The sequence below is a fragment of the Phyllobates terribilis genome, unplaced genomic scaffold, assembly GCF_046119375.1.
Source record: "Phyllobates terribilis strain yellow unplaced genomic scaffold, ASM4611937v1 Scaffold_2__4_contigs__length_985480577, whole genome shotgun sequence".
Lineage (NCBI taxonomy): Eukaryota > Metazoa > Chordata > Amphibia > Anura > Dendrobatidae > Phyllobates > Phyllobates terribilis.
Genome location: NW_027362762.1, coordinates 808,219,633 through 808,245,681, shown reverse-complemented (window position 1 = coordinate 808,245,681; position 26,049 = coordinate 808,219,633). Strand labels below are relative to the sequence as shown.

General features: G+C 49.8%; 1 protein-coding gene across 1 annotated transcript in view; it reads left to right on the top strand.

Annotated features, from left to right (window-relative positions):
• LOC141247876 (microtubule-associated serine/threonine-protein kinase 4-like) overlaps nt 1–18,205 on the top strand; it is a 31,579-nt gene extending 13,374 nt beyond the window's left edge. Inside the window, exons 3-16 of the mRNA XM_073669286.1 lie at nt 9,482–9,583; nt 10,838–10,931; nt 11,680–11,747; nt 12,052–12,137; nt 14,921–15,129; nt 15,495–15,633; nt 15,724–15,856; nt 16,048–16,213; nt 16,330–16,428; nt 16,629–16,751; nt 16,880–16,992; nt 17,085–17,176; nt 17,581–17,654; nt 17,978–18,205. Of these exons, the coding sequence (XP_073525387.1) occupies nt 9,482–9,583; nt 10,838–10,931; nt 11,680–11,747; nt 12,052–12,137; nt 14,921–15,129; nt 15,495–15,633; nt 15,724–15,856; nt 16,048–16,213; nt 16,330–16,428; nt 16,629–16,751; nt 16,880–16,992; nt 17,085–17,176; nt 17,581–17,654; nt 17,978–18,075 (1,596 nt within the window). The 3' untranslated portion in view covers nt 18,076–18,205. The remainder of the gene's footprint in view (nt 1–9,481; nt 9,584–10,837; nt 10,932–11,679; nt 11,748–12,051; nt 12,138–14,920; nt 15,130–15,494; nt 15,634–15,723; nt 15,857–16,047; nt 16,214–16,329; nt 16,429–16,628; nt 16,752–16,879; nt 16,993–17,084; nt 17,177–17,580; nt 17,655–17,977) is intronic.
• The last annotated feature ends 7,844 nt before the right edge of the window (nt 18,206–26,049 follow it).

Below are 26,049 nucleotides of genomic sequence, written 5' to 3'. Positions count from 1 at the left end.
ATCATCTTTCCAGAAATTATCCCAAGATTGGTGTGGTCGGAGTCAAAGGAGCTGCACTTTGTAACAAGATTAGAAAAAGGTTGAATAGATATATGTGTAAATTTTTGCCATCTTTAGGAGGTTTTGCATTTCGACACATTGATTTAGAGGGTGATATCCGCGGCCTGTTTCGGAATGATTTGCTTCATTTATCGGATATCGGTAATGATATTTTTAAATTAAATTTGCAAGTAATGGTGGAAATAGCCCTTGGTGTGACCGTGCTTGTCTGGTTAGGCAAGATGGCCGGTTGGGGTTAGTCGTCCTGGGATCTGGATGGACAGGTAATTTTGGTTAACGGGCTTGAGCCTTATGGCTAAGCTGCGGGTTGATAAAGGTTGGAACTTGGTTTTTAATAAAGTTGAAATATTTATTGGTTTATACTTAAAGTTATGAGTTTTTAATATTTTAAATATTTAAATAAAGGCCGTGGCCAATTGTTTTTCCATCTAATCAATGTGTCGAGTATGTTGTTTTTTGTGCTGTTTAGATAAAGGTTGGAGTAATGTATAATGCCATAAGTATACACAATATTTCCCATAATATGACTGCGCATATCTTTAGGATCTGTTCATGTGGCACCCCAGGGGTCTGGTCTCCACAGTAATAGCAATGTTATGTCTGAGAGCAGGTGGGAGGTCTCTTGGTCAGGAATCCTATTCATGCCACACCTCCTGCCCGGTCCTGGGAGGGGAAGGACTTCCCCTATATAAAACTGGGGCTGAGGCAGGGTTAGAGAGAAGAAGAGGAGCAGCTTAGGAAAGAAAGATCAGGAGCTCAGTGGGAGCAGTGCTAAAAGGAATCAGGGGCTGGCAGCTGAAGAGCTCGCCCTGATTGAAGAGTTACCACCGGACCCGGAGTCCGAGGCTGTGGGGATTAACCCTGACCCAGCAGCAGAAACCGACCGGCAGGGGATTTCAGGTCCTCTGGCCAAGAAACCCGAAGGCACGGTCACACGCGTGGGACCAGCACCGCCGTCGTGGAGCGGAAGCCACTAGAAGGCCCCGAGTCACCGGCCATACGGGTGAGCACCACACGGTACACTCAAGGACGTGGGCTACCTTTACCCGCCTCTAGCAAGGAAGCCAGAAGAGTACAATTAGTTGGGGAGGCCTACAACTCCGCCTGGCCAAGGGGGATCCCATCTGCTCAAGGACTGACCAGGCCCCGACCGCTAGCCAGTACTCCGGGAGGGTCTATCTTTGTCACCAGTAAAGACCCTGAACTACACCGCATCGTCTCTGAGTGGTTCCTGCTACCCCCATCATCCACGTCGGCTGCCCTGAGGCCATACCCCTCCCGTTGGGGGTTTCACCATCCACGCTGCACCATCCTTCCACCGGCCTCAGCGGTCTGCCCTGCAGTGGCAGCTCCATAGCTGTATTCAACGGGTGGCGTAGTCGTCCTACATCTACTGCTAATATACCGCCACTTAGTCTGACTCCCTGGGCACGGACCGGGTCATCGCCACGAGACTACTACCCCTATCCGATCCGGCTCCGGGTAGGCTCCCGCGTGCGCAACGCTGCGCGACTCAGGCCCAGGGGCACGTCAGCTTTTGGCATAGTCGGCAGGATACCGTGCCCGCAACCACCGGGTACTGCGTGCCTGAAAAAAGAGACTTTTAAACTTACCTGTGGCGAAGATTCCCGCCATCCGGCGCCATCTTCAGCCTTCTTCCCGCCATCGGTGAAGATTCCCGCCATCCGGCGCCATTTTCAGCCTTCTTCCCGCCTTCCGTGGAGTTTTCCAGCCGTTGGACGCCATCTTGAAGACGCCGCGCGGGAAGAAGAGGGGCGTGGACTCCAAAAGCGCGCGAGAACTGAAGCCCCGCCTCACGTCCAGACGTCGCGTAAGGTCCTGGAAGGAGCCCAGCAGACGCTGACGTCACAGGAGCGCGACGGAAGGTCCTCAACCCTGACGATCCACTGCGGAGCCGCGGCCTACGGAAGAGGATCATCGCAAGGTAGGCCACGGTCCACTAGGGGGGAGGAAGATGTCGGATACGGAGGAGAGCTTCACTGCCTCAACCCCCGCCAGCGCCAGCGCTGCTGCAGTCATGCCTTTTACCATGCCCTATATCCCGGGAGCAGCCTGGCTACCCCAATACTCAGGGGAGTCACATACCCTGAATGACTTTAGAGAAAAGCTGGATAGCCTCTTCCAGGTGTACCCCCTCACAGAAGAGCAAAAAGTGAGCATCCTGGTGGCCCAACTAACCGGGGCAGCCCAAAGGGAGGTAAAGTCCTGGCCACCTGGGAGGAGGACTGTCGCGGGGATACTAACCCGGCTGAGGGACACCTTTGATACCCGCACCTCAGCCGAGATTAAGCTTAAATTCTATGGGTGCAAGCAGCGAGCACATGAGAGTATAAGGGACTATGCACTAAACCTACAAGAGGCCCTGAGAGCCATTAAGCAGACCGACCCCGACAGCGTGGGAAACGAGGACAGGCTGTTGACCGAACAATTTATAGAGGGACTATATTGCAATGTCCACCGAACCCAGTTGCGGGCCATAGCCTTACAGGATCCTCATCTGGACTTTGCACAGTTCAAGGACAGAGCCATCCGGGTGCTCTGAGAACCGGCACCGGGTGGCGTTGTGACCCACAGGCGCCCAGCTATCACTTACCACCAGGAGGCGGCGCCCTTGTCGGCAGGGCCTGTGGGGGCTGATGCGCAGGCTTTGAACAATGACCCGGCTCCAGACCTGCACCATCAGGTCCAAGAGCTAGCTAAAAGCGTTGCTGCGCTAACCCGAACTGTGCAGTCTTTACAGGTTTCCACTCCAGGGAAGATCCAGCTGGCATCCGGACCAGAGGACATCCCGTGGCGTCGACCAAGGAGGACCCCACCGGCCAGAGGAAGACCCAGCGACCGATACAACGAGGACGGACAACCCATCTGCCGCCGCTGCAATCAACCCGGACATATGGCAAGGTACTGTCCTTTAAACTGGCACAACCTGGGGTAGAGGGCCAACCCCCAGGAAAAAGATCACCAGGCCCATCGAGCTGGCGCGACAAATATGTGGGAGGACGTCCAGTCTTGCCTGTGGTACTGGATGGCATTCCTATGAGTGCCCTACTGGACACCGGGTCACAGGTCACCACCATCCCGTACGTGCTCTTCAAGCAGTACTGGAATGACTCGGATATAACCCGCTACCCTGACGACGACTTGAGTATCATTGCCAGCAATGGTCAACCCGTGCCGCAGATCGGATTTAAAGAAATGACCATTAAAATCGGTAGAGTCGAACTGGCGGCACAGGGACTGATCATTGTGGACATTGACAAGCGCGAGAGTCACCCAAAGATAACTCTAGGAACTAATGTGATTGAAAATTGTCTTGCAGAGGTGATTTTCATTTTACAGCAGGTTGCCAAGAACGCCAGCTCCGGCCAGCAGCGAGTGCTCCAGAAAGAGATCCGGGCACTGATGCGACGGCAACAAGTGGAACTCTCCGGCGGTGAGATTGGTAGCGTAAGAATGTGTGACCCTTTCCCTATTGCCATACCCCCGAAAAGTGAAATGATGATTTGGTGCCGGGCAGCTATTGGTCTGAGAGGTAGAGATTACCAGGCCATGGTAGAGCCAGTCTACTCAGACAGTAGGCCCACCATTTTGACAGCCCGGGGGGTAGTTGATGTACGCCATGGGAGGGTACCCGTTTGCATAATAAATATTGGGAAAAGGGAAGTATACCTGCCCCGGTATGCTACGCTAGCCAAATTATATACTATCAACCAAAATTCTATACAGTCTGTGGAACCCTTGCCTCCATCTCATCCGGAGGAAGGTAACGGCTCTGAGAAAATAATGGAGGATTGGTGTCAGCAACTACATTTGGGTACTAACTCCACTCCCTCCCACCAGAAACAGGGAGTCTACCGGGTGGTTCAAGAGTACGAGAGAGTGTTTAGTAAACACCCGTTAGACTTCGGGCGAGTCAAGGGGGTAGAACACCACATCCCCACGGGAGACCATCCTCCCATAAAAGAGAGGTATCGGCCCGTACCCCCTGCACACTACCAACACGCCAAGGGGATGCTTAGAGACATGAAGGAGGCTGGGGTAATCAGGGATAGCTGTAGCCCCTGGGCAGCTCCACTAGTCTTGGTCAAAAAGAAAGACAACACCATGAGAATGTGTGTAGATTACCGGAAAATTAACCGTATCACACACAAAGATGCGTACCCCTTACCAAGAATAGAGGAGTCTTTGGCTGCTTTAAAATCTGCTAACTTCTTCTCCACCTTGGATCTCACTAGCGGGTACTGGCAGGTTCCTGTAGCAGAGGCGGATCGGGAGAAGACCGCATTCACCACCCCGATGGGACTTAGCGAGTTTACGTGCATGCCGTTTGGACTCTGCAACGCACCAGGAACCTTCCAGCGATTGATGGAGTGCTGTCTGGGACACCGGAACTTTGAGACGGTCCTGTTATACCTGGACGATGTCATCGTCTACTCCAAGACCTACGAGGACCACCTGAAGCACCTGGCGGAAGTGTTTGAAGCTCTGGCAAGTTACGGCCTAAAGGTGAAACCTTCCAAGTGTCACCTCCTGAAGCCAAAGGTGCAGTACCTGGGACACGTGGTGAGTGCTGACGGAGTGGCTCCCGACCCTGATAAGATCACCGCAATTAAGGAATGGCCAAGCCCCTCCAGCGTAAAGGAAGTGAGGCAGTTCCTCGGGTTGGTAGGCTACTACCGAAGGTTCATTCCCGGTTTCACCAAAAAGGCAGCTCCTATGCAGGACCTCCTGACAGGCCAGTCCAGGAAGGCCAAGAACCAGAAGCCGCCCTTCAGATGGGAGAAGTTGGAAGAAGAGTCCTTCCGCCAGCTGAAGATGGCCCTCACGGGGGATGAAATCCTGGTGTACCCTGATTATAGCCAGCCCTTTATCCTCTACACCGACGCCAGTAACATCGGGTTAGGAGCCGTACTATCCCAGATCCAGCAGGGGAAAGAACGGGTAATTGCTTACGCCAGCCGAAAACTGCGACCCACCGAAAGAAACCCTGAGAATTACAGCTCATTTAAGCTAGAGTTCCTGGCAGTGGTGTGGGCAGTCACCGAACGCTTTAAGCACTACCTCGCTTCTTCCCGGTTCACCGTGTACACGGATAACAACCCGTTGACACAACTGGACACTGCAAGACTCGGTGCCTTAGAGCAGAGATGGATGGCCCGCTTGTCCAACTATGAGTTTACAATCAAATACCGGGCAGGACGCTCCAATACCAACGCAGACGCCCTGTCCAGGATGCCAAACCTACCGGACGTAGGGGAAGATTCAGAGGAACTGTAAGAAGTTGAGCTCCCCGCGTTCCACCGTCATGGGACTATCCAGTATTCCCACCGTGTAAGAAGTAAGCAAACCGCTACGTTCAACCCCTTACCTCATTACAACTGGGTGGAGACGCAAGACAGTGACCCTGCCGTCCGTCTGGTAAAGGAGATGCTGACTCGGCCAGATGCACGCCTTGACCCAGACGCTCCGGAGGAAGCCAAGCAACTGTGGGCTGAGAAGAGTTGACTGTTCCTTTACAAGGGAAAGTTGTGCCGCAGAATGGTTAACTCCCGGACGCATGAACTAATCTGGCAAGTAGTGGTGCCAAGAAGAGACGCAGCTATGGTGATGGAGGCATACCACGACGGAGCTAGGCATTTCGGATGGAAGAAGCTGGAGTTCCTGCTGCGCGGGCGGTTCCATTGGGTAGGCATGAGAGGAACCATCGAGAGGTGGTGCAGAGACTGTGGCCCATGCAACTTAAGAAGGAGGGACCGTGCCAGCCAGAAGACTCCCCTGCGGTCCATCATCACCAGACAGCCGTTGGAACTGGTAGCCTTGGATCATGTAAAACTGACCCCAAGCAGAAGTGGCTACGTCTACGCGTTAACCATCGTGGATCACTACTCCCGGTTCTTGGTTTTCATCCCCGTCAAGGACGTAACGGCTCACACAGCAGCTAGAGCCTTCCAGCAGCACTTCTGCCGTCCACATGGATACCCGGAGCAGGTGCTGACGGACCAGGGGCCTGCCTTTGAAGCGGAGGTCTTCCAGGAGTTCTGCACCCTGTATGGATGCCGGAAGATAAGAACAACACCCTATCACCCGCAAACTAATGGACTTTGTGAGAAAATGAACCAGGTGGTGATAGATCTCCTGAAAACATTGCCCCTGGAGGAACGCAGTCTGTGGCCTGAGAAGCTGCCCGACCTGGTGGACCTATACAACCACATCCCTGTAGGTTCCACCAACTGTACCCCGGCTTACCTAATGAGGGCAAGACCTGGTAAGCTTCCTGTTGATCTGGAGATGGGAGTCCTGATACCCGAGGACACTTCACCAGAAGCCAACTGGGACACAGAGAGGCAGCAGCAATACCGAAAAGTACAGGAGAGCGTGGAGCGTAGTCTCTGTCAAGCTAGGGAAAGACAAGAGAAGACTTACAACCAGTATGCTCCCGCTGTTCCCCTGGTGCCCGGAGAGCAGGTCTTGAAGAGGAAAAGACGGCTCCACAAGTTGGACGACCAATGGGAGAAGGACCCGTACACCGTACTGCCCTCAAGCCACGACAACCCAAAGATCTGTACAATCAGTAAAGACGGAGGGGAAACCACAGCCATTGTATCCCGGGATCACCTAAAGAAGTGTCCCGAACAGCTACGGAACCCTGAAGAGGAACAAGAGGACCCTCGACCCGTAGAGGAAAGGGAAGATATGGTTAGTACTGTGCTCGGAGACTTCCCTCGGTCTTGGACTCAAGTCAATGGTGCTGTTGTGGTACCCGTCCTCACGTTCCTCCAACCAGCATCCCAAGTGCCTACGGAGACACAGGTAGAACTGGAAGAACAGCCGGTCCAGGAGGCAGAAGGCCCCACACAAGCAGACCAGGAAAATCAACCCTCTGCTTATAGTGAGCCTGCCATACCCCTAGTGAGCCAAAGAGTCCGTAGACGGCTGCCCAGTTTACCCTTGACAGCTCCTATACCCTGTAGCTCAGGACCAATCAACCAGCTCCGTAGGTCCACTAGGGTCACTAGAGGCCAGCTGCCCATACGGTGGAGGATCTAAATGTTCAAGCTATTTTATTAATGTTTACCTGTTTATTGTTGCTTGTGTATAATTATGTGTTTCTAGTTATTTATAGGAGTCTTTGGTGGATTTACCGGGAATCCTTTGTGCATATAGTTGGAGCGTAACCCAGGACGGACTGAAAGACTGTTAAGGACTCGGGGCAGGACAGACCCCTACCTGGTTACGTCTCCCTGTGTTGGTGAAATGGACACCCTTGTTTTCCTCAAAAGTTACACCCGGTTGCGGACACGCCGTGACCACCTTATGTGTTGTCTCTATTAGAATGTTATTGTTTGCACCTTGTTATGTTTACAAAAGTATGTTTAGTCCCGGAGTACTAACTTTCACTAGGGGGGAATGTGGCACCCCAGGGGTCTGGTCTCCACAGTAATAGCAATGTTATGTCTGAGAGCAGGTGGGAGGTCTCTTGGTCAGGAATCCTATTCATGCCACACCTCCTGCCCGGTTCTGGGAGGGGAAGGACTTCCCCTATATAAAACTGGGGCTGAGGTAGGGTTAGAGAGAAGAAGAGGAGCAGCTTAGGAAAGAAAGATCAGGAGCTCAGTGGGAGCAGTGCTAAAAGGAATCAGGGGCTGGCAGCTGAAGAGCTCGCCCTGATTGAAGAGTTACCACCGGACCCGGAGTCCGAGGCTGTGGGGATTAACCCTGACCCAGCAGCAGAAACCGACCGGCAGGGGATTTCAGGTCCTCTGGCCAAGAAACCCGAAGGCACGGTCACACGCGTGGGACCAGCACCGCCGTCGTGGAGCGGAAGCCACTAGAAGGCCCCGAGTCACCGGCCATACGGGTGAGCACCACACGGTACACTCAGGGACGTGGGCTACCTTTACCCGCCTCTAGCAAGGAAGCCAGAAGAGTACAATTAGTTGGGGAGGCCTACAACTCCGCCTGGCCAAGGGGGATCCCATCTGCTCAAGGACTGACCAGGCCCCGACCGCTAGCCAGTACTACGGGAGGGTCTATCTTTGTCACCAGTAAAGACCCTGAACTACACCGCATCGTCTCTGAGTGGTTCCTGCTACCCCCATCATCCACGTCGGCTGCCCTGAGGCCATACCCCTCCCGTTGGGGGTTACACCATCCACGCTGCACCATCCTTCCACCGGCCTCAGCGGTCTGCCCTGCAGTGGCAGCTCCATAGCTGCATTCAACGGGTGGCGTAGTCGTCCTACATCTACTGCTAATATACCGCCACTTAGTCTGACTCCCTGGGCACGGACCGGGTCATCGCCACGAGACTACTACCCCTATCCGATCCGGCTCCGGGTAGGCTCCCGCGTGCGCAACGCTGCGCGACTCAGGCCCAGGGGCGCGTCATTCACACGTGGAGTTTTTTCAGCATTTTTTTTCACACTATCAGCTTAGTGAAGGAGATTTCTGAAGTCTCAGTTACATGTTGTTGGTATTTTTCTTGCATTTTTTTATATCTGCAGGATGTTCATTCTTTCAGGGGTTTTGCAGAGTTTTTCGCCCCATTCAAATGAATGGAAAAAAAAAATGCATGAAAAGACAGAACAGAAACGTGCGTATTGTACACAGTGATTTTCCTGCCACCACTCTGGTTTATGGTCCAAAAAAAAGTGCTGCAAAAATGCAACTTGTGAACATATTCTTATCCTGCTTGTGTTCTAGTTGGAGATAAAAGAGAACGGCCATGAAAACATGGAGATGTATTTAATTCTATGGTGTTTCCACTGTGAATATTGCCAGGCAGCATCTATTTGTGCAGAGCCGATCCGGAAGATTCCATCACAAGATTCCATGATGACATCACAGGTGATGGTCGGCCATTATGACATCAGAGCCCACAGTCACTACTTATACAATGTACACAGGGTCACAGGTGCCTTTCTTGGCTTCATAGTGACTGAGAGCATTTGCAATTTTTCGCTATGGCTGAATTTCTTTTGAACAGTCTTCAGATAGAAGCATTATCAGAGATTCTTACCACCTATCACCCTGACATTGGGCTTCTACCACCCGATGGCGTCCTCAGCTTCACTCACCGGCTGGTGGTGGGGCTAGTGAAGGACTGCCTGACCAAATACCACCGAGGTCATCTCACCTCAGAGTATGTGACGGATTTACCTCAGAACATCAGGACATTACTACAGCAGGTAAGTGGCGGACGCTCCGCACAGACGTCTCCACAATAATAGATAATAATGGTGGATAGAAGCTTCTTCTGTCCTCCAATATATACAGGACGAGCCCCAGATATGTGGTCATTGTATCTGCAGAGAGGAGCAGACGTCACCTACAATGGCCGCCTCCTGTGTGACCGCTCTCATCTCAGGATTCTCATTTTTGCTTCCTTTCTTCTTTATAGGCTGAAAACAGATCTCAATATGGAGATTTGGCTTTTGTTAAAGAACTGGACGAAAAAGTCCTGTGTGTACTGGAAGGTCCGGCCTGCTCATCAGAACGCCTGGTAAGGAGCCATCATCTTCTCTATCACTCCTCCTTGTTTTCTGATCTTCTCCAGATCACCAGTCAGATATCAGAAGATCTGGTGTTAGATCTTACAGGCCTCCCTGTCAGCCCCCGGGGTCACAGGAGGTAATATGGCCGCCTGTCTCTGCTGCTCCATGTTCTGTGATGGCAGTCTGTATTCTGCTGATGCAGTCACAGCTCAGTGCTGGGAAGTCTGTATTTCCACCTCTGTCTCGCTCTATTATCAGCGTCTTCCTGCTTGTAAAAGCTGCAGCCGAGATAGCAGATGCCATGACAGAAATGTTGTGTACACTGGCGCATGTTGGTCAGATGTATGGGCCCTTGTAGAGTTCAAAATCCTATAATAGCATATGTGTTACCCCATTATGTAGTAATATCCCCAATACTGGTATATATGTCTCCCATCCTGGTATATATGTCTCCCATCCTGGTATGTATGTCCCCATCTCTGTATATATGTGCCCCATCCTGGTATATATATTCCCCATCCTGGTATGAATGTCCCCCATACTGATATATATGTCCCCCATCCTGGTATATATGTCTCCCATCCTGGAATATATGTCCCCCATCCTGGTATATATATTCCCCATCCTGGTATATATGTCCCCCATCCTGGTATATATGTCCCCCATCCTGGTATATATGTCTCCCACCCTGGTATGTATGTCCCCATCTCTGTATATATGTGCCCCATCCTGGTATATATATTCCCCATCCTGGTATGTATGTCCCCCATCCTGGTATATATGTCCCCCATCCTGGAATATATGTCCCCCATCCTGGAATATATATTCCCCATCCTGGTATATATATTCCCCATCCTGGTATATATGTCCCCCATCCTGGTATATATGTCTCCCATCCTGGTATATATATTCCCCATCCTGGTATATATGTCCCCCATCCTGATATATATTCCCCATCCTGGTATATATATTTCCCATCCTGGTATATATGACCCCATCCTGGTATTTATGTCCCCCATCCTGGTATATACTGTATGTCCCCTATCCTGGTATATGTCACCCATCCTGGTATGTATGTCTCCCATCCTGGTATGTATGTCCCCCATTCTGGTATATATGTTCCCCATCCTGGTATATATGTCTCCCATCCTGGTATATATGTCCCCATCCTGGTATGTATGTCTCCCATCTTGGTATGTATGCCCCCCATCCTGGTATATATGCCCCCATCACATGTTAATTCTATACATTCTATCTATCAGGAGACACCAGAAGGCGATGACAAAGATGAGCAAAACCCAGAAACCCCTGACCCTGATAGGAGTCAGCCGGGGCCGAGCAGCGATCTGATTACAGGTGAGCCGATCACACAACCTTCTACAGGAAATATCTGGAGATTATACAGAACAGGGGATAATGTCACATTTACTCTTTCCACTCTGTGTAATGGGAACCTGGCAGCACATGTTACATATTGGAGTAGTGGGAGGACTGGACAGGATTTTTTCTGCCATTTTTTGTAGAAATTCAATGTCCTAGTCAGGAGAAATCTAACGTAGAAGTCATATACAAATCAAGATGGAAGTGCACTGGGGGTGTGGAAGAAGAAATCTGCGTGCAGGGACACGCCCCCAGTGCACTTCCAGGCTAATTTGCATATGCCTGCTCTCTCTCTCCCCATCACTCCCATGTACAGCGAGGGTGATGGGTTCCTCATTCATGTGGTGATTGGGGTCCTCCATCATTTACATGACATTTATCTATGCGCCGTACGTTCTCGTATTTAGGTCACGTTCACATGTTGAGTATTTGGTCAGTATTTGTAAGCCAAAATCAGGAGAGGAACAATCAAAGGAAAAGTATAATAGAAACACGCGCAACAATTCTGCATTTTTCACCCACTCCTCGGTTTGGCTTACAAATACTGATGTAAAATACTGATAAAATACTGACCGTGTGAACGTGGCCTTAGAGTCCCCATATAACGAGTATTAATCCCATTTACAGACGTCTCGTCATTTCCCCGTTATATTGCTGTATTATGTATGTAGGATTCATGTCGTCTAATACATTTTATTTCTTCATCATTTTATCACTATTGTAGAAACATCTGATCTGGCGGATCCTGACAGTGTGATCTTAGAGATCCCGGAGATCCAAGAACCTGCCGGTGTAAGTATCATAGAGGGAGATGTCTGTGCGTCACTGATCATGGGGTGTGAATGACCCATCCAGTATTCCCCCATATAACCAGGGGACGTCTCTATTCTAAGAGGAGATGACACTATTCTTCTGATTCCGGGGTATGGCGGAGCCCCTGATATCACATCCGTGTCTGCGGAGCGTCCGGCTTGTATCGTCCCTACATCGGATCAGTGACATCAGCTGGGACATAATATCGGAGGAGACGTTTCTGGATCTGGAGCTTTTCTCCAGCAGCTTCTAGATCTTAATATCATTTCTTCTTCTTTTATAGAACTTGATGGAATCATTGATCCCGGCGAGAAAGCCGCATATGAGCGACTACGAAACCTCCAAACTGATCAGCAGCGGAGATTTTGGGTGAGATTTCTGTTGGCATAATCCCCATTTCTCAGGGTTCCCTATGACAACATTTCAGCCTCTGTGCTCTGCCATTCAGTGTTGTCATAGGGACATGATCTGAGTCCACTGTCCACATCTAATTGTAACTATTCAGCTCAGTCATAAACAGTTGAGCAAACTGATCTGTAACAAATCAAACTGCTAAGGAAAGAGATTAAAATAATGTCATGTATTCCACTTGTCTGTCCTAGACCCTCATCTGTCCTTACGCCGCCTCCTCCATCAGAGCTTCCCTGACCTGGGTGAGGGTCTGGCAGACGTGGCAATGTGCAGACCTCCCATAGGTGATAATGTGACCTGGGTGAGGGTCTGGCAGACATGGCATTGTGCAGACCTCCCATAGGTGATAATGTTACCTGGGTCAGAGTCTGGCAGGTGCGGCATTACGCAGACCTCCCATAGGTGATAATGTGACCTGAGTGAAGGTCTGGCAGACGTGGCATTGTGCAGACCTCCCATAGGTGATAATGTTACCTGGGTCAGAGTCTGGCAGGTGCTCCATTACGCAGACCTCCCATAGGTGATAATGTTACCTGGGTGAGGGTCTGGCAGATGCGGCATTGTGCAGACCTCCCATAGGTGATAATGTGACCTGGGTGAGAGTCTGGCAGACGTGGCATTGTGCAGACTTTCCATAGATGATAATATGACCTGGGTAAGGGTCTGGCAGACGTGGCATTGTGCAGACCTCCCATAGGTGACAATGTTACCTGGGTCAGGGTCTGGCAGGTGCGGCATTACGCAGACCTCCCATAGGTGATAATGTTACCTGGGTGAGGGTCTGGCAGACGTGGCATTGTGCAGACTCCCATAGGTGATAATGTGACCTGGGTAAGGGTCTGACAGACGTGACATTGTGCAGACCTCCCATATGTGATAATGTGACCTGGGTGAGGGTCTGGCAGATGTGGCATTGTGCAGACCTCCCATAGGTAATAATGTGACCTAGGTAAGGTTCTGGCAGGTGCGACATTACGCAGACCTCCCATAGGTGATAATGTTACCTTGGTGAGGGTCTGGCAGACGTGGCATTGTGCAGACCTCCCATAGGTGATAATGTTACCTGGGTGAGGGTCTGACAGACGTGGCATTGTGCAGACCTCCCATATGTGATAATGTGATCTGGGTGAGGGTCTGGCAGACGTGGCATTGTGCAGACCTCCCATAGGTGATAATGTGACCTGGGTAAGGGTCTGGCAGACGTGGCATTGTGCAGACCTCCCATACATGATAATGTGACCTGGATGAGGGTCTGGCAGACGCGGCACTGTGCAGACCTCCCATAGGTGATAATGTGACCTGGGTCAGGGTCTGGCAGGTGCGGCATTGTGCAGACCTCCCATAGGTAATAATGTGACCTGGGTGAGGGTCTGGCAGATGTGGCATTACGCAGACCTCCCATAGGTAATAATGTGACCTGGGTGAGGGTCTGGCAGACGTGGCATTGTGCATACCTCCCATAGGTGATAATGTGACCTGGGTGAGGGTCTGGCGGACGTGGCATTGTGCAGACCTCCCATAGGTAATAATGTGACCTGGGTGAGGGTCTGGCAGACGTGGCATTGTGCAGACCTCCCATAGGTGATAATGTGACCTGGGTGAGGGTCTGGCAGATTCGGCATTACGCAGACCTCCCATAGGTAATAATGTGACCTGGGTAAGGGTCTGGCAGACGTGGCATTGTGCAGACCTCCCATAGGTGATAATGTGACCTGGGTGAGGGTCTGGCGGATGTGGCATTGTGCAGACCTCCCATAGTTGATAATGTGACCTGCGTGAGGGTCTGGCAGACGTGGCATTGTGCAGACCTCCCATAGGTGATAATGTGACCTGGGTCAGGGTCTGGCAGACGTGGCATTGTGCAGACCTCCCATAGGTGATAGTGTGACCTGGGTGAGGGTCTGGCGGATGTGGCATTACGCAGACCTCCCATAGGTGATAATGTGACCTGGGTGAGGGTCTGGCAGATGCGGCATTACGCAGACCTCCCATAGGTAATAATGTGACCTGGGTAAGGGTCTGGCAGACGTGGCATTGTGCAGACCTCCCATAGGTGATAATGTGACCTGGGTGAGGGTCTGGCGGATGTGGCATTGTGCAGACCTCCCATAGGTGATAATGTGACCTGCGTGAGAGTCTGGCAGACGTGGCATTGTGTAGACCTCCCATAGGTGATAATGTGACCTGGGTCAGGGTCTGGCGGATGTGGCATTACGCAGACCTCCTATAGGTGATAATGTTACCTGGGTGAGGGTCTGGCAGACGTGGCATTGTGCAGACCTCCCATAGGTGATAATGTGACCTGGGTCAGGGTCTGGCAGACGTGGCATTGTGCAGACCTCCCATAGTTGATAATGTTACCTGGGTGAGGGTCTGGCAGACGTGGCATTGTGCAGACCTCGCATAGGTGATAATGTGACCTGGGTCAGGGTCTGGCAGACGTGGCATTGTGCAGACCTCCCATAGGTGATAATGTGACCTGGTTGAGGGTCTGGCAGACGTGGCATTGTGCAGACCTCCCATAGGTGATAATGTGACCTGGGTCAGGGTCTGGCAGACGTGGCATTGTGCAGACCTCCCATAGGTGATCTATGTAGTGTTTTTTCATGGATGTTTAGATGTGGATTTCTAGTGATGGCTGGACTTGTATTAAACATTAGTACAGAAGATCATTTAATGACTTCTATAGACGGACTGTTAATAAGGATTTATTATAAACCATGGATTCTTCCTTTTTCCAGGGCCGTCTACTTAGTGCACCACAAAGACTCACAGCTGATCTTCGCTATGAAGAAAATAGCCAAGAAGAACCTGGACACTCCAAAAGAAGTGGAAGGGGCCTATCTGGAGAGGGACATCCTGACATTCGCTGATTGTCTCTTTGTGACCTCCATGCTCTGCTCCTTCCCTACGAGATCTCACCTGTGTATGGTCATGGAGTATGTAGGAGGTAGGACATGTCCATGTATTATATTCAGCCCATGTCTGCTGACAGCTTATCATTAGGATTGTCCAGGTGGACGGTTACATCCCCGCAGAGCATTTACTATAGATATTAGGGAAAGTCATTGATGGTGGTCTCCCTGTATGTCCGCACTGAGCCCGTCAGTATCTCCAGCTGGAGACGAGACGTGACATCACTTTATTAGTGATATGGACGACATCTCACCATGACTTCAGACTAATATTCTGTGCACTATACATTATGTCTGTATATATTCTCTCCTGCCCCAATATCTCCGCTCACTTCTCATGATACATGGTGGTGATCTGCTGTATAAACCCCTCACCGGCCATATTTCCTTTCTCCTATAGGTGGAGACTGTAGGACCCTCCTGACCAGGTATGGTCCTTTTCCTGTCCTCATGGCCCGCTTGTACTTTGCAGAAGCGGTTCTTGCTGTGGAATACCTGCACAGCTATGGTGTGGTGCACAGAGACCTGAAACCGGACAAGTAAGTGCCCCCTGTAGTATAATAAAGGGGGGAAAGTTATCATTTATTATCACACGGACTGTGCAGCTAAAACCATCTTCTCTTTCACAGCCTCTTGATTACATCTGCTGGACACATAAAAGTCACCGATTTTGGGCTTTCAAAAGTTGGTCTCATGATACCAAAATCCAACACGCACAAGGAATCAATGGAGGACATCACCAGAGAGTTCATGGACACTGGGGTAGGCATCGCTTACAGGAACTCAGCTGGTTCTTTACAAATCTCTTCACACCATTGTCTCTTCTCTACGTTCTTCATTTGTAGAGAACTTTTCCTCTGATATTTTATCTTCTGTTATTGTATTTTTATGGCGAGAACTTGTCATAATAATGGTTTCATTAGTTCTCATCTCGATCTTCTGTTTATTTCCAGGACTGTGGCACCCCGAATTACAAGGCCCCAGAGATCATCCTGAACAAAGGCTGTGGAAGACCTGTTGACTGGTGGTCAATGGGGACAATCCTACATGAATTTCTGCTGGGATCTGTACCATTTGATGGGGATTCCCTAACTGATGTTTATAAAAGTATTGTCACTGGTAGGTAGAATAATCCGATCGTTGCTGTGACTGGTTACATTAGTTTGCTTATTCCCTTTGCTTTATCTTATAGTCCAATACAGAGCTTTTATTTTCTGCAATTTTCTATATAACAGGAGACATCATTTGGGATTTTGATCACGCTCCTCACCCCAATGCTCAGGACCTCATCACTGACCTGCTCAGAACAAATCCTGCACATAGACTTGGGACAGGTAACAGAAATATCACTCATGTCCAGGAGGATCAGCACATCTCTATCTGCCTATTTCTAGTTCTCCAAACTATGACTTTCAGTCTGTTTCCTTCCTGTCAGCTTGGTTATGTTATTAGATTAGTTCAGATTAAGATTAACCATTCAGATATGGAGTAGTCTCTGACAAGGTCTTCATCACCTTTGTTTTTCTTTTTCCAGGAGGAGCATGTGAGATCAAGAGTTGTTCATTCCTGTGTGAATTAGACTTCGACAACCTTCTAAGTCAGAAGCCAGAGTACGTTCCTCCGCTTTTGTCAGAAGTGGACACCAGCCTCTTTATCAGTAAGTAGAAGGAGACATCATCTAGACTAAGCAGCTGTTTGTCTCGTCTTCCCAGTAATGTTAGTGATAAATGGCAACTGTGTTATACTGACAACCGATTATAACACTTCATTACCTATATCTTGTAGATCACGCTGACATAGAGAAGCATGTAGACTCAGAGGATGAGGAAGACACAATTGAGAAGAATGAGAGTCCTGACTTCCAGAATTTTACATCATCTTCTGAAAGGCTTTCTAAAGTAAGTATGTGATCAATCAATCCAGAATATGCAAAAAAATGACCTTTCTAAGTAAAAAAAAAAATTCATATCTTATTTTTGTCCGTTTTTAGCTCTGTACCATCGCTACCAGGACGATGAACAATGAGGATCCTAAGTCTCCTCCAGAGTGTACTCCAGGATCTGGTACAAACATCTCAGAAATGTGAGTAGATTATGGGGTCATTACTGGGAGCTCCAGGCTGATATATGTGCACAACACCAAATATAGGACATAAGTACCCTAATATAAAATGCAGCATCCACCGCCCCATGATCAGCGGTCATTGTGCTATTGTATTTAGAAACCTCTGGTGATAACAGCCTATAATTACAGCCGGTCATGCATTGTTAGTGCTGCCCACTGCAGGAGGGATGTAGTATTACATGCCGGCCATTCTTAGTAGTTGTTTTCCGCTCTGCTCCATACATGGTAGATATAAGCTGCAGACCTTCCCCACTATGACTTTCATATGTCCTATTAGATGCTACAGTCGGTGTTCTTCTAGTGAGACAATCCTTTTATATGAAGTTTACTTGTGATTTACACGTGTTTCTTCTTCCAAACAGGCAGAAAGAATCTTTTCCTGAATCTGACAGAGACGATGCTATAAGCTGCTTGCCATCCTCGTCCCCATTGTCAGGTATGTACGGGCCTATAACACCAGAAGCGTGAATGTTGCCATCAAGGGTCAAATATTTGCACATGGTTTTCCTGTAATAGGTCTCCTATGTTACCCATGTTCCATGGATCCCAATTATGTTGCCCATGGGCCCATACTGGATCTATTTCCTCACATTTTGTACAGTTTTCTCATGGATTCTGTCATTATAATGAGACATCGGCTCCTATAGTAGAATATCGCTCATTAGGGGTTCACCACATGGCGGCACACAGTGACCGCCCAGTAGTATCATGTCATATGGAGTCCCATCACTTACACTAGATTTCCTTCTCCTCTCATAGGTTCCATCTTCCGCCGGATCTTATCATCCTGCCGGCGAGGATTATCCAGGGCTGCGCGCGTATTTGCGTGCTGTCACTGTACCCCTAGTGTCATCTAAAGGACATGAAACCTCCGCATCCAGCGCCCTGAAGTCCAGCAGATCCACCATCACTGCTGGAGCTGTACAGAAGGTCCTTCACCATCCACCTGTGGCCTTCTGACTGTCACATCTCCACCCGGACATGTACGGCCTCTGTCACCTTCTATCCTATTATTAATAAAAAAACATTTCCATCATAGTTTTCTCTGCAGTTTGGTAATTGCTAAAAAAATATATATATAGCTGCTGTATATAAAACTGTAATCATTATTTCTATAGAAATAATAACTCTGACTAATGTTATTCACTGATTCAGTGTTAATCTGCGATTTTTTTCTCAGCTCGGATCGGACTGAAAATAAATCCCAGCATGCTGCGAGTGGCCGCATATATCGGACAAGACTCAGCAATGCAATTCAATGGGTGCGAGAAAAAAAATTGCACGGCACACGGACCATGTGTGTGATTTTTACACACCCCTTTTCATAGGAAACCCGACATTTCATCAGCCGAGTACAGTAAATTCACAGCGTGAACTGTCAGAATAGAATAGATAGAAAAATGTCAGTGAGATACATAATTAGTTCAGGGGGTGTGTAGCTTATTGTGCATGTTGTGATAAAGTCACTGGCAAGATACTGCAGGGGAGATATGTTTTATTGAGGCTGTTAGCTTCAGTGATGTGAAATGTGGAAGTCTTCTCCTGCATAGTAGGTGCAGAGAGGGTTAATCAGCCATATTTTATAGACCATGTTTTATAGGTGAATGGCCATAGTGCGGGCGGGAGGCCATTCACCATATCTCCACCCCAGGGTGTGGTCTGGGATTTAAATAGCCTGTCTTGTGACTCAGGTGTGGTTCAGTATCTGGAGATACCTGTCAACTCAGAGGCAAGGAGCACACTGAAAGTTAGTGTTGCTCAGGCACCTCCTTCTGGGTGGAGGGGGTTTAAATATCCAGTGACTCACAGCAATAGGCTGGGGACACATTAGGAGTGCACCCACAGCAGTTATAGGAATCAGGAAGTAACCGGGCCGCCGCCCTAAGCAGTCAGTCAAGAGACATGCACACAGCATGAACTGGAGCAAGGTTTGCAGGCTGGACTGACAGGTAAGATTGCGGTCTTGCATAGTAGGAGGTGGTGCACTATGCAAGCACGCCGCCAGGGATGTTACAGTATTTAGCTTATAATTAAAGAAATAAAAGAAAATAATGGCATGTGGTCCCTTTTATTTTTAATACCCAGCTCAGGGGAAGTAGACAGCTGGGGGCTGGTGTTATTATTCTGGGAAGAGGCCAATATCTATGAATCTTCCAAGGCTATTCATATCAGCTCACAGCTGTCTGCATAGCCTTTTACTGGTTATTAAAAAAAGTGGACCCCCAAAAAATGATGTGGGTCCCCCCTATTTTTAATAACCAGCAAAGGCTAAGCAGACAGCTGTGAGCTGATATTAATAGGCTGGGAAGGGGTCATGAATATTGGTCTCCTCCCAGATTTATAACACCAGCTCTCAGCCACCCCAGAAATGGCGTATCCATTAAATGCGTCAATTCTGGCGCTTGGCCTCGCTTCTTCCCGCTTGCCCTGATTGCCCTGGTGCGTGGGCAAGCCGGGTAATGGTTTTGGGGTTGATGTCAGCTGTGTAATGTCTGGAGAGATGTCTATAAGAAACCCCCATTAGTAACCGTGTAGTCAAAAGCAGTGAACACACACACACAGAAAAGTCTTTTATTTGTAAAAAGCAGTCCCTGTCCCTTTTTTACCCATTTGTTACTTATAAAAAATAAAATAATTCAAAGGGGTCTGCCGTAAATTCATCTCACGTCCCACGACAATCACCAACTTTGCTCCATCTGGATAGTGTGTTGAGTGGTGACATTAGTAATTTGACCACACACACGCCAGCTGGAATACACTGACAGGAGCTGTCCCCGCCTGTGTACAGATTGAACATGAAGAGGACGTCAGAGAGCAACTGCAGCGCTGGCTTCCTCTTCATGTTTAATTCATATGATGGCGGGGAAGGTGACGCCAGTGCTGATTGGGTGTCATTCCACTGCTCCAGAGCTCCGCCACCAATACGGGAGGTGAATGGAGGTTTTTTTATTTTATTTTTTTACTAGGAGTTGTTGTTACCAGCCATCATCAGAGTGTGGACCATGCAGGAACCACAGTACTGAGGTGCAGGCAGTAGCACTATTAAACAAGGTACTTTTTAACTTTTGGGAGGTATTATGTTTTAACTCCATTAATTCTGAGCACATTGGTGTGGGTCTGGGTCCTGAGTAGCGATGAGCGAATATGTTTGAAATCCGATCTCAAAACTCAAATTTGACACAAATGTGGCACATTCGGATTCGTGATCGGAAAGGCGAGCAAAATTTGTTAAAATTCGGGAAAATCGATAACGTTCGGTGAATTTACGTGGTTACGTGATTGCGGGGCAACTACAGCATTTGTAACAGTTTTGCTAGCATAGTGCTTGTGTATGATGAGCGGGGGGACGTGGTAGATGAGTGGGGGGGCTGGTGATAGCTCAGAACAGGTCAGATCAGCGGCGCGCTGTGTTTTTTTTTCTTCCTGTAGGAGGGAACTTTAATTTAGGAAAGTGCGGCTAGCCAATCAGAGCGCAGGAAGCATCCACAGTGTCCCAGACACAAGGGCTTCTGCAATTGGCTGCTGAAATCACAAGTTCTTTCGATATAAAAACCGACCATGTTCCCCATTTTATGCATGTCGCTGGTGTGAGATGCTGCACCTGCACCCAGCTCCTGTGTGATGATGGGTATTAGCTAGATAGATGGGCGCTTCTGTGGAAGTCAGATAATGTAGATAAGTCCTGTGCTGTGTACCTCTTCTATCAACCTTGCAGCACTTTTTTTGTTTTTGTGCAATTACTGAGATTCTGACAGAAAGAGCAGGGTCTATGGCATAGAGCAGTGTTGTGCACAGGTTGTACTGTCTGTGCTCCATGCAGGAGTATAACTTCAATCTAATTTTGCACTTGCTAATGTGATAAAGCAAGCAACCCTTGTAGGCCACTTTTTGATTTTGTGGGGTTGAAATTCAGTGATCTGCAGAGCTTGTCAGTGCAGGGCTTCTGAGTGCAGAGCTTGTCAGTGCAGGGCTTCTGAGTGCAGTGCACAAAAACCTTTTTTTTTCCATTTTCTAATGTGATAGTGCACGCTGTGTTAACCCATTTTGTCATTTGTTTGATGGGTGAACTTCAGCTGGATGCACAGTAAAACAAATAGATTTTTACTGTTACTAGCCACAGTCCACAAAGATTTTTTTGTGTGGCAAACGTTATACAGTCTGCTAAAAGCCACCTACTGTCTTAGTGGCGGTGAACCGCAGCTGTTTTCAAAGTATAAAAATAGATTTTTTTGCCTTGCTAGGCAGAGTCCAGAAAAGATTTTTTTGTGTGGCAAACGTTATACAGCAGGCTAGATCTGAGTATGAAATAGTTTGGAGAATATCTCTTACTGTATGTTATACAGGCCTCAGCCACAGGAAAAAAATACTTTGTTCGGTTCCAAACTTTATACAGAAGGGACATCTCAGTATGAAATAGTTTGGAGAATATCTCTTATGTTATACAGGTGTCATCACAGTAGTGATGAGCGAGCATACTCGCAAGTACTCGGTACTCACCGGAGCATCTCAGTACTCGAGATGCTCGGAGCTCGATGAGTACTTGCGAGATGCTCAGGCGGATGCTCAGGTCCCTCCGTCACATGGATTTCATATAACTTCGCTCCAAATTCAGCCATTTGTAGTGAGCGTGGAAAACATTGTCCTCCATTTAAAATGGGCAAGACGCGTGGCAAGTGACGGGGAACTGGACGTGATGGTGATGGTGCATGCAGAGGCCGAGGCCGTGGGCAAGCTGAAATTGTGCCACAACAAACACCCACATCTTCTCGCCCGACCTTCCTGTCCCAATTCCTAGGGGACCGCGGCACACCACTATTGAACCCAGAGCAGTGTCAAAAGGTTGTTGGTTGGATAGTGGATAATGCTTCCAGTCACTTTGCCACCATCACCCCCACCACCCTGTCTTCCACACGGTCAAGTCTCTGTAGCCGTGAGTCTGGACTGCATATTCCTCACCCTGATCCTCCTTCCTCCCACCATGCCGAGTGCCCGGAGACAACTGATCCCACACTTGGACACTCCGAAGAGCTGTTCACTTTTCCATTTATAGATTTGGGTCTCTCGCCCGGTCCACTTGAAGCGGGGCTAGAGGAGATCGCATGTAGCGATGCCAAAGTATTTGAGCAGCCACAGTCACACTAAGGCGACGGTGGGAAAGTGTCACAAGAGGTGGAAGATGATGAGACACAATTGCCAGAAAGTCAGGAGGAGGACCAGGGTGCGGAAGTGGAAGACGAGGTGGTGGATGATATAGTAACTGAGCCAACCTGGCAGGGGAACATGCAGAGCGAGGACAGCAACACACAGGGGGAGGGAGGCAGAGCACCCCAAGAGGCAGGAAGAAGCAGTGTGGTGGCCACAGACAGAAGGCAGGCAACCGTTCCCCGTAACACCAACACGATGTAAGTTGCCAGTACATCTGTTAGTTCTTCCTGAGTCTGGTTGTTTTTTAAAGACTCTGCCGATAACCCCAAAAAGGCCATTTGCTCCACCTGCCAGGTCAGCATCAGCAGGGGTGGCAAAACTAGCAGCCTGACCACCACCAGCATGATCAGGCACATGGCAGCAAAGCACCCGACTTTGTGGGCTGAACCCCAGGGTCCAGGAACAATGTCTGCGGGTGGCACCACTGCTTCTTCCGCTGTTGTGCATGCAAGTCAATCCCCTGTCCATGGTGCATGCGAAGATGCCTCCTGCCCTGCACCTGTCGTTGCACACTCTCAAGTAGCAGCACATCCTTGTCCCAGTGCAGCGTTCAGTTGTTCATACCCCATTCCTTGGAACGCAAGCGCAAGTACGCAGCCAACGCCCCACAGGCCACACTACTAAATTCCCACATTTCACGACTGCTTGCGCTCAAAATGTTGCCTTTTAGGCTCATGGAGACGGAAGCATTCCGCAACATGATGGCGGCGGCCATTCTTTGGTACTCGGTCCCCAACTGCCACTATTTCTCCCGGTGTGCCGTCCCCGCATTACCCAAGCACGTGTCCCAATACATTAACCGTGCCCTCAACAACGCAGTAACCGGGAAAGTACACCTAACCACGGACAGGTGGACAAGCGCTTGTGGGCAGGGATGGTACATCTCGCTGACGGCACACTGGGTTATCATAGTGGAAGCCGGGACCCAGTCAGACCTTGGGACGGAACACGTCCTCCCGACGCCAAGGATTGCGGGCCCTAGGTCAATCAGGGTTGCCCCCACAGTCTACAGCTCCTGCACCTCAGCCTCCTCCTCCTCTTCAGCCTTCATCTCCGAAATGACCATATCAGTCACAAGCTGGAAGCACTGCACCACTTCCTCGGCCAAGCGGCAACAGGCTGTGTTGAAGCTAATATGCTTAAGTAACAAACTGCACAATGCTGAAGAGTTGTAGACAGCTCTGAAAGAGCAGGCAGATCTGTGGCTGACACCGCTGAACCTACAGCCAGGCATGGTCGTGTGTGACAATGGCCGGAACCTGGTGGCGGCTCTGAGGCGAGCTCACACACGTACCATGCCTGGCCCATGTGCTTAACCTCGTGGTTCAGCAATTTCTCAAAACCGCTGAAGCTGCCGTATCTGCTTGTTAGAGTACGCCACCTGTGTGCCCATTTTATAAAGTCACATGCAGTTTCCACCGCCCTTGCCGTGTTTCAGCAGCGTTTGCAGCTTCTGGCTCACAGACAGGTGTGTGATGTCCCCACATGTTGGAACTCTACACTGCAGATGTTGGGAAGGATTTGTGAGCACAAGAGGACAGTTGCTGAGTACCAGCATCAACAAGGCCGTCGGTATTCAGTTCAGACTCCACACATAAGACCTCAGGAGTGGAAATGGATGTCAGACATATGTACCATCCTCCAAAACTTTGAGGACTCCACCAAGATGGTGAGCTGCGATAACGCTGACGCGCCCCCTGAGCCGTGTGTATTTGTGTGGATACCAGGAGCCGGATCTCTGTAATGCTGGGGGTTGTAGTCTCCGTGGCGGCGACCCGGTCCCGTTGCTCAGGGTGGTCAAACCAGTGGCGGACCTGTTTGGTGGGTTTTGTATAGCTAAATGTCCGACTACGCCACCCATGGATTGCGGTCACTGAGTACCGCCACTGCGGGGCAGACCGCTGAGGCTGGTGTTGTGTGCACAGCAGTGAATAGTATAACTCCCCACGGGAGGAGTGTAGCCTCAGGGCAGTGTGTTTAGATGATGGGGGTGCTGGTGCAGGAGCGCAGCAGAAATGACTCAGAGTCCGTGCAGTGCAGTTCACGGTCTTTACTGATGGTAATAAGGCAGACCCTCTCGGGAGTACTGGCTAGCATTAGAAGCCTGGTCAGTCTGTGAGCAAACAGGAATCCCTCTGGCCATGCGGAGTTGTAGGCCTCCCCGTCTAGCTGCACTCTTTCTGGCTACCTTGCTGTAGGCGAGTAGAAGTAGCCCAAGTCCCTGAGTGTACCGTGTGGTGCTCACCCGTATGGCTGGTGACTTGGGACCTTCTGGTAGCCTCCGCTCCACGATGGCGGTGCTGGTCCCTTGCTTGTGACTGAGCCTCCGGGCTTTCTATGGCCAGAGGACCTGGAATCCCCTGCCGGTTGGTTTCTGCTGCTAGATATAGAGATCCTCACAGCCTCGGACTCCTGTGTCCAGTTCGTAGCGTCTTCAGCCAGGATGAGCTCTATCCAGCTCCAGTCCCAGGCACTCAGCTCCTGCTCCTACAGAGCTCCTAGCTGCTTCTTTCCCTGTGTCTGCTTGTTCTCCAGGCTAGACTGAACTGACTAACCCCGCCCCAGACCCAGTTTATAAAGGGCAGATTCCTCCCCTCCCTGGACCGGGGCAGGAGGTGTTGCATGCTTAAGGGCTCCTGACCAGGAAACTCCCACTTGCTCTCAGACATGATATTTCTATCACTGTGGCAACCGGACCCCTGGGGTGCCACAATGGCATAAGTAGCGTCACCAGCCCGCTTCTCTGTCTTCTGAAACGCTCTCTGCTCACAATCAAAGAGGATGCATTGCAAGCAGAGCACGATGAGATGGAGCAAGGAACCATACAGGGTGATTACACACAGCCCAGCCTCATCTCATTGTGGCGCCCCTGAGGGTTCGGTCACCACAGAGGTATTGCATCTCTTTAATGGGATGTGGTATCTCCCTCCAGGGTAAGGATGGTGCTGCTGTCGGGACCACACCACTACACCCAATACTACACTTCTCCCACCTGTAGAGGGCTCTCTTGCAGTCAGGATAAGAAAAGAGGGGAACCAATAGTTGGGGGGAACCCAGTGGTGGGTGGAGGGTGTAGGACACACTTTAGGTTACACATTCATCTTCTAGTATATATTAGTCTGCCATCTTGGTCTCATGGTCTTTTGATTGTGATCTGCACAACTGAATGTGGCTGTGTGATCCTGCAGTTGGTGTGGACACGGTCCTCGTTCTCTGGCCTTGAGACGAGGAGCGGGTGTGAGTTAACTGTGTCCTCAGCCCAGTCAAGGACCCTTGCTCAAGAAGGCCAGGAGGGGAGCAGAGTAGTAAGCTCCACAGGCAAAAGGATCCCAGGGGGTGGTGGACGGAGCGGCTGACGCCACCTGCTGCCCTTATTCTGGCCAAGTCAGAGGGACTCCTGCTGCAAGAGGGGTACCGGCCCCCGATACTCGGATCCCGACGGGTAGTGGGTGAAGTGGAGTTTCCACCCGTGCCCTGGTTCTGTGCATGGACCAGGAGGGAGATCCGGCCTTTCTACACACTCACATGGACAGTAGTGGACTCGGTAAAGAGTTTAGGAACACTCTGGTGCGAGGTCCTGATCTAGCAACTGAAAGACCCTGGAGGTTGCCGGACCCCCGGACCTG